At 46.2% G+C, this 12,751-nt stretch overlaps 1 protein-coding gene across 1 annotated transcript in view; it reads right to left on the bottom strand.

Moving 5' to 3' along the window:
* ttn.1 (titin, tandem duplicate 1) overlaps positions 1-12,751 on the bottom strand; it is a 207,583-nt gene that overhangs the window by 50,036 nt on the left and 144,796 nt on the right. The window contains 15 exon segments of the mRNA XM_030380517.1: positions 32-619; positions 4,776-5,072; positions 5,767-5,964; positions 6,134-6,238; positions 6,323-6,630; positions 6,756-7,038; positions 7,168-7,455; positions 7,608-7,898; positions 8,972-9,259; positions 9,372-9,677; positions 9,828-10,130; positions 10,436-10,738; positions 10,901-11,188; positions 11,418-11,717; positions 11,911-12,213. Coding sequence (XP_030236377.1) covers positions 32-619; positions 4,776-5,072; positions 5,767-5,964; positions 6,134-6,238; positions 6,323-6,630; positions 6,756-7,038; positions 7,168-7,455; positions 7,608-7,898; positions 8,972-9,259; positions 9,372-9,677; positions 9,828-10,130; positions 10,436-10,738; positions 10,901-11,188; positions 11,418-11,717; positions 11,911-12,213 — 4,449 coding nt within the window.

The raw sequence follows: 12,751 nt of genomic DNA, 5'->3' as shown, positions 1-12,751 counted from the left end.
TGTTTTTACGAATAAACAGAATAGGATGTACCATATTTATCGACCATCTTGACTGCTTCTGAAAGCGAGGCTTCGCTGGCGCCGTACTGGTTGACTGCAGACACTCTGAAGATGTACTCGTTGCCCTGGATGAGCTTGCGGGCAACAAAGTGGCAGTCGATGACCTGCTCCTTTAGGATGGTCCAGAGCAGGCGACTTGTCTCCCGCTTCTCCAAGTTATAGTACTTGATGGGGGAGCCTCCATCCTCAGTGGGAGCTGTCCAGGTCAGGGTGATCTTCTCAGAGGAGACGCCGCTGGCTTCAATAGGCCCGGGCACACTGGGTACATCAAGGACCTTTACACTAACACTCTCCTCCTTCACACCGAACGGGTTACTGGCAGCGATGATGTACTCTCCGGAGTCCTTCCTGCTGGCATACTTGATGGACAGGGTGGAGGAGGTGGGGGTCGTTTCTATCTGGACAATGTCGGATGGCTTGAAGTTCTTTCCACCCTGAGACCAGCATGAGGTGGGAGCAGGTTTTCCCATGATGCTCGTGGCTGTTATGATGATGGTTTCTCCAGCCCGAACCGTCAGGCCTTCCTTCACCTGGGACTCGATGATGATGGTTGGTGCCTCTGATGACAAAAACACAGAAAAAAAGAGTCAGAAAATAGAAAACCAGTGTTCTCCCCATTTGCATGCACCGCTGCACAGGTGTCACTACCATCAGCCTTGTAGAAAAGAAACACAAAAATATTGCCAAACTGGAATCACTTAAACCTTCATCACTTAAACCTCACACACATCAGCGCTGTGCATATGCACATAAACAACGTGCAGGCGCAAATCCACACTGTTTACGTGCACACCTCGACTCGCTGCTGGAACACATCTTAAGGGAACACTGCAATCTAATAGCTGAAAGGATTTGTACATATAATGCTATAACGGACAGATCCATTGCATTGGATTATTTAGCTGCTTCTATTCAAAGTGACGTATAATTGTAAGCTTATTAGTGCAGAGCCTGAATATTTTAATATTAGGACTTTTATCCGTTAGCTATTTTTTTTAATCTCAATTCAGGATTTGAAAGCTTAGTTTTGTTTAAGTTCTGTTTTATCCGAACGGAGAGGTGATGGTCCTAACCACTACTTAGGTGTTGCCAAAATAGTATGGCTTTAGACGGTTAATAATAATTAACTTACGCTATTTCAAAGTTTAGACGAGGCCAAAAGATACCAAAACGTTCTACCCACTAGTAGAGAAGGTGTCGGTCATAGAACAAACATGAAGGGTTCAGGCTGCAATGATTTTTCCATTAATGGCCATTTGTCATCCATAATAGCGCCTGTGTGATTTATACTTGGGTTAATAGCACTATTTCTGCAACTTAAAATAATCCAAACTTTAATCAACATCACAAAATGCACCTATTTGCTTTGTGATAATTGGGAGCTGTGCCGTGTTCCATTACTTGTACTTCCATGAGTATACTTAAAGGAATAGTATATATCCGTATACTCATAGGCGTCGATTACGCCGGGGACGCGTCCCCACCAGTTTTCGTAAAGACTAATTTTGTCCCCACCAGAAAAAAAATAAAATAAAAAAAAATAAAATTGAATGCAGTTTTTTAAAAATGAATGTTAATAGCGCGAGACAGATGCGAACCAATCCATCTGGATACGGCACACAGCCGTCAACAATTTGCAACAATTATAACATTTGGATGAGTAGTTCTAGAATGGGGGAGGGGTGGGTGGTACGGTGGGCGGCTCCTTCTCTGTGTAATCCGAACCTGACAGCTTCCTGCGCACTTCCATGGACAATCTGCTGCGGTTGCAGCCTCATGCATTTGAGGAGAGGAGGTCCGGAGGAGGTAACGTAACGTATCTATATTTATTCATGATGATGACAATCTGTACAAACTCCTTTGTCGTAGTTTGACCGAGGGCAGCGAACGATTTATCTTGATAGATTCTAAGTTCTATCATTGACGTTGAAGCTATAGCCAACATTAGCTTCACTAAGTTCTGATTGACTTAGTTCCTCTCCCTGATCAAATGTAAACAAAGACAGAAGATTGATAACTTAATTGATTTAGCTCTGTCTTATTTATTTATTTTAAAATGCAGTGTTTTCTCCCTTTAGGAACTTGTTTCTGCCAACTCACCTCTTCATTGCCATCTACCAGTTCCTGCCTTTCATTAAGCCCTGATGCACTTGGTTCCTGTTCCTTATAAATAAATAAAAATGTGTTAACTCAATTGATTATGCCCTCTATTTTATGAGATTTATGTGGTGTGCAAACAAAAGTCTTGTAACCTTTATTGTAATGATATGACCACTATGACGGTATGTTGGTTGTGGTATATGTTATCAATATTGTAATTGGTTTTTGACAAAATATAGGTTTGGAGTGTGCGGTTGCCTGGTACCATGGTTGTTACTTGGTACAAATAATATGGATGATTTACGACCATCTAGTGGGGAGTCTGAAAACTGCTAACGAAACGTTATTGAAGTGAAAATAAAATTAATCATTCGTACTGTTGTAAATTCAAAATTAATTTAAATAGGAAAGCTAAACGTTAAAGCACATAGGGCAAAACACTCCAGTAGCACCAGGCATGCTAGCCAACAATGTGTCGCGGTAGAGGCTAGCTAGCTAAAAAAACCTCAATAATTACAATATATTTCTAGAATAAATATTAATTTAGCTGAGCTCATAAGACACTAGCACACTTACTGTGCATGTCAGCTTCAATTGCTTGGCTTTAAAAAAAGCTCTGATGTCCTGTCCACTCCTTTTTGACATTTTGCTGTATAATTAACTAGGTAGGATCAGAGAATGTCGGGCTCTGGTTGTATCGCTATCTCGCCTTTTTTCAGTCGTGACTAGATGTCCCCTCTGCGGCACCGTAGTGGATTATTTTTGTATGAGGTGCCAGCCTGACTTGGACAATGAATGAGATATTAATACTAATACTCTATGACTGGTATGCAATGATGAGGCATCAGACAGTCAATTAATTTTAGCCTGAATACATAGGTAAAAAGCACCAGACCGCTAGTACCATGGATGTACAGTGTCAGAGCGAAAACCTGTTGAACTAAATGGATGTGGTTAGGCAGCAGGCACGCAGGCTACACAGCGGGATACATCTGCAGACCACTGGCACATTAATAAAGGTAAGATGCAATATTTATTGCTTAAGATTTGCTGGTACTTTGGCAAGATCTTTTGTGTTTTTTGCCCTCAGGTGGTCAGCTGTTTTAACTTGAAATAGTACTACTAGCCATAGCCTCCAAGTAGCCTAACTTAAATTATCTAGTGTTAGCGTTCTTACGGTGTTGGGTATAGCCTGGTGGAGATTGCGATAGTGTAGTCGGTGGAGTCAGTCTCTTGTTGACTCAAAGTGACTTTTGGTCATTCGCTTTGCTTGAATTATGGAATAATTGTGTGTGTGTGTGGGGGGGGGGGGGGGAGTGCATGGGTTTTGGTCAGAATGCCATGTAGATTGGATGGATGTGTGTTGTGAATTGAGAACAGCCAGCTCATGATGTGATATAAAGCTATAATTATTTTTAGCTTTTTCGATCTTGACATTTGTAGTGCTGTGTGTATACGTTTGCCCCTTCTGAACTTAAACACGTAGGTAATAAGCCCCTCTTTGTTTATTTTGGTATAGCTCATGTCATGTCACATCAACATTGAGTGCATCATGGAGCAGAACATTGTGGGTCATTCATGTCCAATGCTTTTTGAAAACGCTTTCTTCATAAAACGTGTCAGACATCATTTTTTTGTAAAAATCGTATTAATTAGTAAGCTACAAAGGTATCCCGTCTTCAGAACCTTTCATGACCTGTGCTAAAGAAAAATAAGGTGCATCCCCAACAATTGTGTCTCTGTCCCCACCACATTTCAAACCAAACTGACACCAATGCGTATACTATCCGTACTATCTGTACTCACTGAGTACGTTAATTGTTAAGATGTGAGTGCTGTTCCAAATCGAGTACTCCGTGGTGCACTAACCGGAAATTACGATCACGACTGCCGCCGCGGCTCCTCCCCCGCAATAAACATCCCGCTTTGAACGGTGAACTCTTTACGCCTAGCAGCTATAAAAACTATAAAAACTACAAAATGACTCTATTAATGCAGGCTATGTGGAAAATGCGCCGACTTTGGCTCAGCCTGGCTCCACCTCTTCCGCTACGTAGCTAAGATGGCTGCCGTTGAGTACGGAAAGTGTCCTTCGATCCACACTTCACGATTAGCCCGTTTTGAATACGACATCCGGGTCCTTGAAGTATACTTCTTTTCGCCGGATCTGAATTGGAACGTACTACGTACTCAAAATTTGGCTAGTAAGTACGGATAGTACGGTTATTGGAACACGGCACAGGTGTACTAATCAAGTAGCCTGGTCCCACCAGACTCTGGTACTTCATTTCATTTGTACAGGGAGTCTGGACCTACTCAATTGACAAACGTTAATTCACTTGAAGGCGGGTGTCTGTTGAAGTTTAAAACTACACTAGAAAATAAAAAATAAAAAGATTAGTTGATAACAATGCGATTCGGCCGGAGCAGTCTCCGCCAGCTCTTCTTGAGGCTTGAAAATATATATGTATCTTTAATTTTCTTTTGAATATTTTACTAACATTCGGAAAAGTGAACCATAAATAGAAGTTTAAAGTGCTTGGGCTGGCCCTGGTCTTCTCTGATGTACGGAAGGGCAGATAAACGTGTTCTTGAGGTGACAGGTGGGGTCTCACCATATTCGTCTGCACAGACGATGGTGTCCGTCTGCTCAGAGGGGGGGCTCAGGGCTCCGGCGGAGTTCTTGGCTCTGATCCTGAACTCGTACTTGCATCCCTCCTGCAGCTCCTTCACGGTGAAGGCCGGCTCCACCACGTTGACATTGTTGGCCTTCACCCAGATCTTGGAGGGCAGGTCCCTCCTCTCCACAATGTAGCCGGTGAGCCGGTGGCCGCCGTCGGACTGGGGCTCGGTCCACTGAAGGGTCACGGAGCTCCGGGTGATGCTGATGACGTCCGGACGACCAGGGGCATCTAACAACCCCACACACGTCATTAGACAACTCGTTTAGCATGACAACACCCTCTACGTGTTCTCACTACAGGTGTTAGCAATAAGGTTTACTATCTCATTGTTTTACAACCTGTGATTCTGCAAGTGGAATGTGGGATTTTTTAAATAGGTAAATTTTCAGTAATAGTAAATAGTGTTCAGTAAATATGGTATTATGAGTGCCTTCCGTCATATGTTTGCCATTACAATTAATTCCATTGATGTTTTGGGCAAATTTGTTATTTAAATTTGTTGAATAATAAGCGGGCGCTGCACCGCGGCAGCCCACTGCTCCGGTAGTGCCGGTGTGCCCCCATGTGTGTGCCCCCATGTGTGTGGACCTCTGTGTGTGTATGTGGTTCACCGGCTACCCGGATGGGTCGAAAAGCAGAGAAAGAATTTCCCCCTAAAAAGGGATGAATAAAGGACTTAACTTAACTATAAGTAACTTTGATTACTAAACTTTTCAATCTTTCTCACTGGCAATGGCCTTCTTTCAGTAATAATTCTAAAAATAATAAAAGAGGGCATTGGTACTCTGCTCAGCGAATACCTGGGTGTTTGTCAATTTGTTTACCGTTTGCGTATGAGATGGTCCACGAAAGGTCTTGAACTGAGTGGTGCACCTAAAGTCAAGTCAACCTAAAGGTTGGAGCCACAGAGAATCTAACTCACCAATGGGATCCAGGGCAACATAGGGGTCTGTAGGAAGGCTTGGTCTGCCGATGCCAGCCAGGTTGATGGCCATGACTCTGAACTCGTACTCCATTCCTTCAGTCAGACCGGTCACCTTGTGGTCCTTCATCCTGATGGCTGCCTGGCTGGCTCTCCTCCACAGCATGCTGTTCCTCTCCTTGGACTCCACATGGTAGCCTGAGGAACAGATGAGGCTGCTGTCATCTGTACCCCTTTACACTTTGCACTCAAAACATATGAGAAAACCCTATTGTTTGAATGGCTGTATCTCAGTTTGGTTGAGTGTTTTAATGACTATCTCAGCGTGGATGAGTGTTTAATGACTATCTCAGCATGGATGATGTACCAGTTATGGGAGAGCCACCAGTTTTGCGGGGGTCAGACCACGCCAGGTAGGCTGAGTCGTGGCGCATGCTCATCATTTGAGGTGGAGCAGGCGCGTCAGGAACATCTGAGGGAGGAGCGACAGAACCATGAGCCATCCCCCTGCACTGAAGCTGAAAAAGACCACCTGGCCATGGTGGCGGGAACTTACTGAATGGATGCTTGGCAACCAAAGGCTCAGACTTGAGTCCTTCTCCCACGCCATACTTGTTTTCTGCACAAACTCTGAAGATGTACTCGGTGCCTTCATGAAGACCGGTGACCCTCAAGGAGTTGGTGTCCACGAAGGAGGACACCGTCACCCACATGTTGGTGATGGAGTCTCTCTTCTCCAGGATGTAGTTGGTGATCTCAGACCCTCCATCATCCTTGGGAGTACCCCACCTTAGTGTGGCGCCATCAGCAGTCACATCCTTGAACTTCACTGGCTGGATCGGGATACCTGGTTTACCCACGACCCTGAAATATGATCACATACATCAGTACAGTAGTGAAGCTATTGGTAGTGTATGGACGGTATTTGGTCTTAACACATCTCTCTAACGGATGCTTTACCAACGAGGAGAGGAAAGTCCCATGCTGACCTGATGAAAATGGTGGACTCCCTTGTCCCAGCGCTGTTCCTCAGGGTGATGGTGTACTTAGAAGCATCAGATCTCTGGCAGTCCCTGATCAGCAAGGTGGTGTTTACGGCTGTGAACTCCACAGACACTCTGCCTGTGTCCGTCAGGTCCTCATCATCACCCTTCTTCCAGGATACCTTAGGAGTTGGTTTGCCGATGATAGGGATCTTCAGACGCACGTTGCTACCCTCCTTAGCGATGTAGCACATGTTGGGGAGCTCACGCAAGTCACATGTAGGATGAACTGAAGGATGAATACATGGAAATATTTGAACTTTGAAGCATCTCTCTATATTCCAAACACATCAAGTCTAATTAAATGTTATCAATGAATAGAGAAACACACTAAAAGAACATGGTGAATATAACGTACTGATCTGGTCCTTGGCGATCACGGCCAGCTCTTTGGCGGGACTATCTCCAGAGTCGTTGACTGCCATCACCCGGTAGTTGTACTCGTGGCCCACAATCAGGTCCTTGGCACTGTACTGCATGTTCTTGGACCTCATGAGCTCCTTGTACTTTTCATCTCCATTCAAAACCTCCAGGACGTAGCAGATAATGCGGCTGCCTCCGTCTGAGAGAGGCTTCTTCCAGCTCAGAGTGCAGGAGTCCTTGGTAACAAGCAGCGTCTTGAAATCCATCACAGGACCAGGCTCCTCTGTAAAAACACATCTCTTCAGTTAGATTACATATTCCACAGCATGTCACTAACACAAGCTCCTCTGAAAGATCACATCTCTTCAGTTACATGTCCTACTAAAGAAATGATCAACTAGAGTTGACCTAAGAAATGCTGGCTAGGACACCCACCTGAAGCTCTGACGCCATCTATAGTCTCACAGGCCTCTCCGATGCCCAGCTCGTTGACGGCAGAGACCCTGAAGCAGAAGGATCTACCGGCCTCCAGATCGGGAACCTTGAAGGAAGTCTTAGCACAGTTGTTGGAGACGATGGACCAGGCTTTTCTTTCAGCATCCCGCTTTTCAACGATGTAGTGTTTGATGTCGTAGCCTCCAGTGATCAAAGGAGCGTCCCAGAGGATGGAGGCGCTGTCCTTGGAGTGTTCCTTCACCATCAGGTTGACGGGTGGCCCTGGAGTGTCTGGAGGCACAACAACACAACGTTAACACCCAGGAGATATACATAACACAATACTAAACCTTCTACACATAGATAGATAGATATAAAAGTGGGTTGATTGGAAGTAGAGTTTAGATTCTCTGCCCGAACCCGACCCGAAATCTCGTCCCGGCCCATGGGCCGGGACGAGATTTCCCGTCCCTATCCTCGGGCCGGGCCCTGACCAAGCATTTAATTATTATTATTTTTTATCATTAGGCCTACTTTATTAGCCTAATTGGGTGGGGAGAAGCTATGCCATAATCAGATATATTACATATATTTTTAGCAAAGTAGGCCTAAGTAACAGATAGATCGCATGATCTATCTGCATGCTGTGCTGTATTGTGTGGGCTACTAGAGATGCGCGGGTTAGCTGTAATGACATCCACAGTCCGCACCCGCTGCTTAATATCAATAATCCACCCCCCATCCACCTGATGCAACATTTTTTTCACACCCACACCTGCCCGAACATCATTCATTATAGTGGGTTACCCAATGTCCCGGTTTTGCAGGGACAGCCCCGATTAATTTGTTCCGAGTCCCGACAAAAGCCTGTCGGGACACTATAATGTCCCGGTTTCCACCAACCACTATGAAATGTCCCCTGTTGTCAATGATTTCATAGTCAAAATGGTCTTATCATACCCCGATCATTAACTAAAAACCACATAGAAAGAATAAAGCATCCAGCATATGATTTCAACAATGTTTGGGGGCATACGCAACAGGGATGGTCACACAGTGGAATGCTGATTTAAATCAGCGGACCAGCGCTGGGCGGAGATGTTTGAGCATTTCAGAAGCAGGGAGATTCCATAGAAATCTATGTCAAATTTGTCAGTTTGCGTGTGTCTAGTCAATATGTTAACCTACTTATTATTTAGGTTATTAATGTATTAATAAAATTGTCGGGTTTAAATAGGGCTCGGGCTAATAATTACAGTTAATGTGTTGGGCAGGGCCGGTCTCTGGCACAACGCACTCGGGTAGGGTCGGGCTTGATTTTTTGGGCCTGATCTATTAAATGATGACCAATCATTGGAACTTACCAAAGACCTTGACGACAATGGTGTACATCTTTACGCCACACACACTCTCCAGGCTGAGGATGTACTTTCCAGCGTCGTAACGGTTCACGCTCTCCACTTTAACCAGTGTGTCCGTGGCTGTGGACTTCATGATGATTCCCTGGCGGTCCTTGATGTTGGAGTTCATCTTGGCCCAGATGATTCTGGGGGTGGGACGGCCCTTGATGGTGGCCTGGAGGTTCATGGTGGCTCCGGCGCGCAGCTCTAGCACCTCCTTCAGCTCTGCACTCAACACTGCCTCTGGAGGAACTGCACACAACAACCATCATCAACAATAACCCCATAAATTACAGGAGGCCATCCACTAGAAATAATGTGCCTGAATACAATGTAAGCGTTTGAAATGAACACAGTAACATACCCATGATGTCTTTGGCGATGTGCTTCCCTGGAACCTCACAGGGCTCACTGAAGCCGACCTTGTTGACGGCGGTGATGCGGCACTGGTACTCAGACTTATCGATGAGGTTCTGGATGATGTAGCTGGTGTCCTGCAGGTTCTTGGGAACATTGCAGCGGATCCAGTCGGTTGCGTCGGTCCTCTTGCATTCCACCAGGTAACCCAGCACGGGACTTCCTCCGTTGCTGGCCGGGACGCTCCAGGCCAGACTAATTGTGCAGTTGGTGGTGTCTGTCACGCCGGGGTTCACTACTGGGCCAGGAGGGTCTGAAGCACAGATCACACCTCAGAACTCGTTGATTCTTTGTATATACATTGTTAACTCTTACTTTATAATACAAATACTCATGACACAGTCTTTTGGACACATCAACTTTGTGGAATAAGTTGAATTGAAAGGAAAGGGGGTAGACTCACTGATGGGGTCCAGGGCGTAGGTCGAGGTAGAAGGTTCACTAGGTGTACCTGGACCTGCCAGGTTGAGAGCACTGACTCTGAAGTCATACTCTGTTCCTTCTGACAGGCCGGATACCTCCAGCATACGCTCAATTATAGGCTTCCGGTTCAACTTGATCCATTGCATCTCCTTGCTCTCTTTCTTCTCGAGGACGTAGCCCAGGATGGTCGACTTCCCATCGTCTGCGGGGTCCTTCCAGCTGACCGTCATGCGGTCCTTGGTCACGTTGGTGATGACTGGAGCCTCGCATGGGCCAGGCACAGCTAGGGGTCACATCAAGTTCAGGGTTCATTCAAGAGAGACACAGAAGGTTTTTAAACAACATCGCAATAAGAAACAGTTTGAGGGCTTGGTTAGTCTTATTAAAACAGTTAGTCAGTTTGGGATAGTAAATCAAGACTGACTGAAACACTAAGCCAGTTTGGGTTAGAAATTCTGGACTTACTAAAACAGTTGGCCATTTTGGGTTGGACAGTCTGGACTTACTGAAACAGTTAACCAGTTTGGGTTAGACAGTCTGGACTTACTGCAACAGTTTACCAGTTTGGGTTACACAGTCTGGACTTACTGAAGGGATTTCTGGCGACCACAGGGTTGCTGATGAAGGCCTCTCCAACTCCCCAGCTGTTCTCGGCACGAACGCGGTACTGGTACTCACGACCCTCGATCAGCTTCTGCACGCTGCACTCATGGGTGTCGGCATGGATCTTGGCCGAGACCTGCGCCCAGTTGGCCCTGTTGGTCTCACGCTTGTCCACAATGTAGTGGCTGACAATGGCTCCCCCGTCATTCAGTGGGGGTTCCCAAAGCACCATCACGCTGGTTGCAAACACCTCAGAGATCTGGACACTAGTGGGAGGGCCAGGCACATCTGGACACAAGGTGGATAATGTTAGTTCTCAGAGTCCAACACAATATCAGTTGGTTTGTTACTTCTAACATCATTTTAGAATAAGTCAATGAAATCAATCATTTCATGAAGATGACTCGACTTCAGGACGTAGACCAACATGATTTGATAACCTTGACGCACCTAAAACCTTGACGATGACCTCTGCTGTCTTGGATCCACTAGCGTTCTGTGCCGTGATGGTGTAGGTTCCACTGTGTTCCTTTGTCACACTGGTCATTTCCAGTTGGAACTGTTGTCTCTGGTTGGAGATAGTGAGGCCCTCTGTTGAGCGGAGGCTGGTGTCTCCTCTCTTCCAGGTCACCTTGGGCATAGGTTTTCCAAACACCTCTGCCTCCAGCAGGACCGTGGCTCCAGCCTTCACCATGAGCCCCTTCTGCATCTTAGCATTGAGCTCCACTCTTGGTAGAACTGCAGTCCAGCAAGTAGCAGTCAGGAGCACAATACAGAAGTAGACAAATATAAGTATACATTTAATTCTTATTGTTCTTATTGTGTACATCAAAGACTAAGAATATATCTATTTTGAAATGTAAAGGTCTTCATTTGTCATAACCTCCTGAAGTGTTATGTTAGCATTGGGTAAGCAATAAGTAAGCATTTGGTGAGCATTATGTGTGAGTGAGCTCCAGTATTGTACCGTTCTCAGTGCAGACCAGAACGGGTTCTGAGGGCTCGGAGGGTTTGCTGATGTTGACGGCGGTCTTGGCGATGACTCTGAACTGGAACGTCAGGTCTCTCTCCAGGCCGGGGACTGTGTATTCCTCCCTTGGAACGTTCTGGCTGCTGGTGTTGCTCCTCAGCCAGGCCTCCCCGGGCACCCTGGTGTACTCCACATAGTAGCCAACGATCCTACTGCCGCCGTCGTTCTTTGGTCGGCTCCACACCAGACTCACAGAGTTCTTGGTCACATCCAGAATGTCTGGTTTGCCTGGTGTGTCTATAAGGGGAATGGACATATTTAATTCAAATCTTTAATCTTTAATAATTAAGATAAGAACAATACCAGTGGGTTCTGTGCTTGTCCTTCATATATATGTGTATATATATATATATATATATATATATATATATATACACATCCATTTAGTGTAAATTAATAAAAGGCTGTGATGGGGAGGACCAGCCCTTACCGATGGGGGTCCTGGCGGTGATGAAGTCGGTCTTCTTGCTGGGCTTGCCCTGGCCAGCTCGGTTGATGGCGGACACCCTGAAGGTGTACTCAAGGCCCTCGATGAGGCCGGCACACGGGTACTCTGTGGTGCGGACCACTGTGTCGTTGGCCTTGACCCAGAGCAGGCTGTTCCTCTCCTTCCTCTCGATGTAGTAGCCGGTGATGGGGCTGCCGCCGTCGCTCTCTGGTTTCTCCCAGGCCACAAACATGCAGTCCTTGTTTGTCTTGTTGATGTGGCAGTTAAGGGGCTCATCTGGAATCTCTATCGGTAGCAAAGACATTGCAACCATGTTAACCAGCACATCAAGGCCTGCCTCCCAGCATCATTTGATCCCCACCAGTTCGCTTATAGGGCTAACCGCTCTACTGAGGACGCCATTGCCATCACCCTCCACTCTACGCTGAGCCACCTCGAACACCCAGGCACCTATGCAAGACTGCTCTTCATAGATTACAGCTCAGCCTTCAATACAATAATCCCGGACATCCTGATAAATGAATTACTGGGCCTACACCTCCCTGCCTCCACCTCCGCTTGGATAAAGGACTTCCTTTCCAACAGACCACAACAAGTGAGACTCGGCCCCCATCTCTCTTCCCCCCTCACACTCAGCACTGGCTCCCCCCAAGGCTGCGTGTTGAGCCCACTTCTGTATACTCTATACACATCTGACTGCTCCCCCTCCCACCCCTCCAACCTCATTATAAAATTTGCTGACGACACCACTGTGGTCGGACTCATCTCTGGGGGCGACGAGACGGCATATAGAGATGAGGTCCAGCAGCTGTCAGCATGGGGT

Source organism: Gadus morhua, chromosome 16, assembly GCF_902167405.1.
Source record: "Gadus morhua chromosome 16, gadMor3.0, whole genome shotgun sequence".
NCBI classification, from domain to species: domain Eukaryota; kingdom Metazoa; phylum Chordata; class Actinopteri; order Gadiformes; family Gadidae; genus Gadus; species Gadus morhua.
Note: the sequence above shows the minus strand (reverse complement) of the source record. Positions and strands in the feature narration are given on the sequence as shown.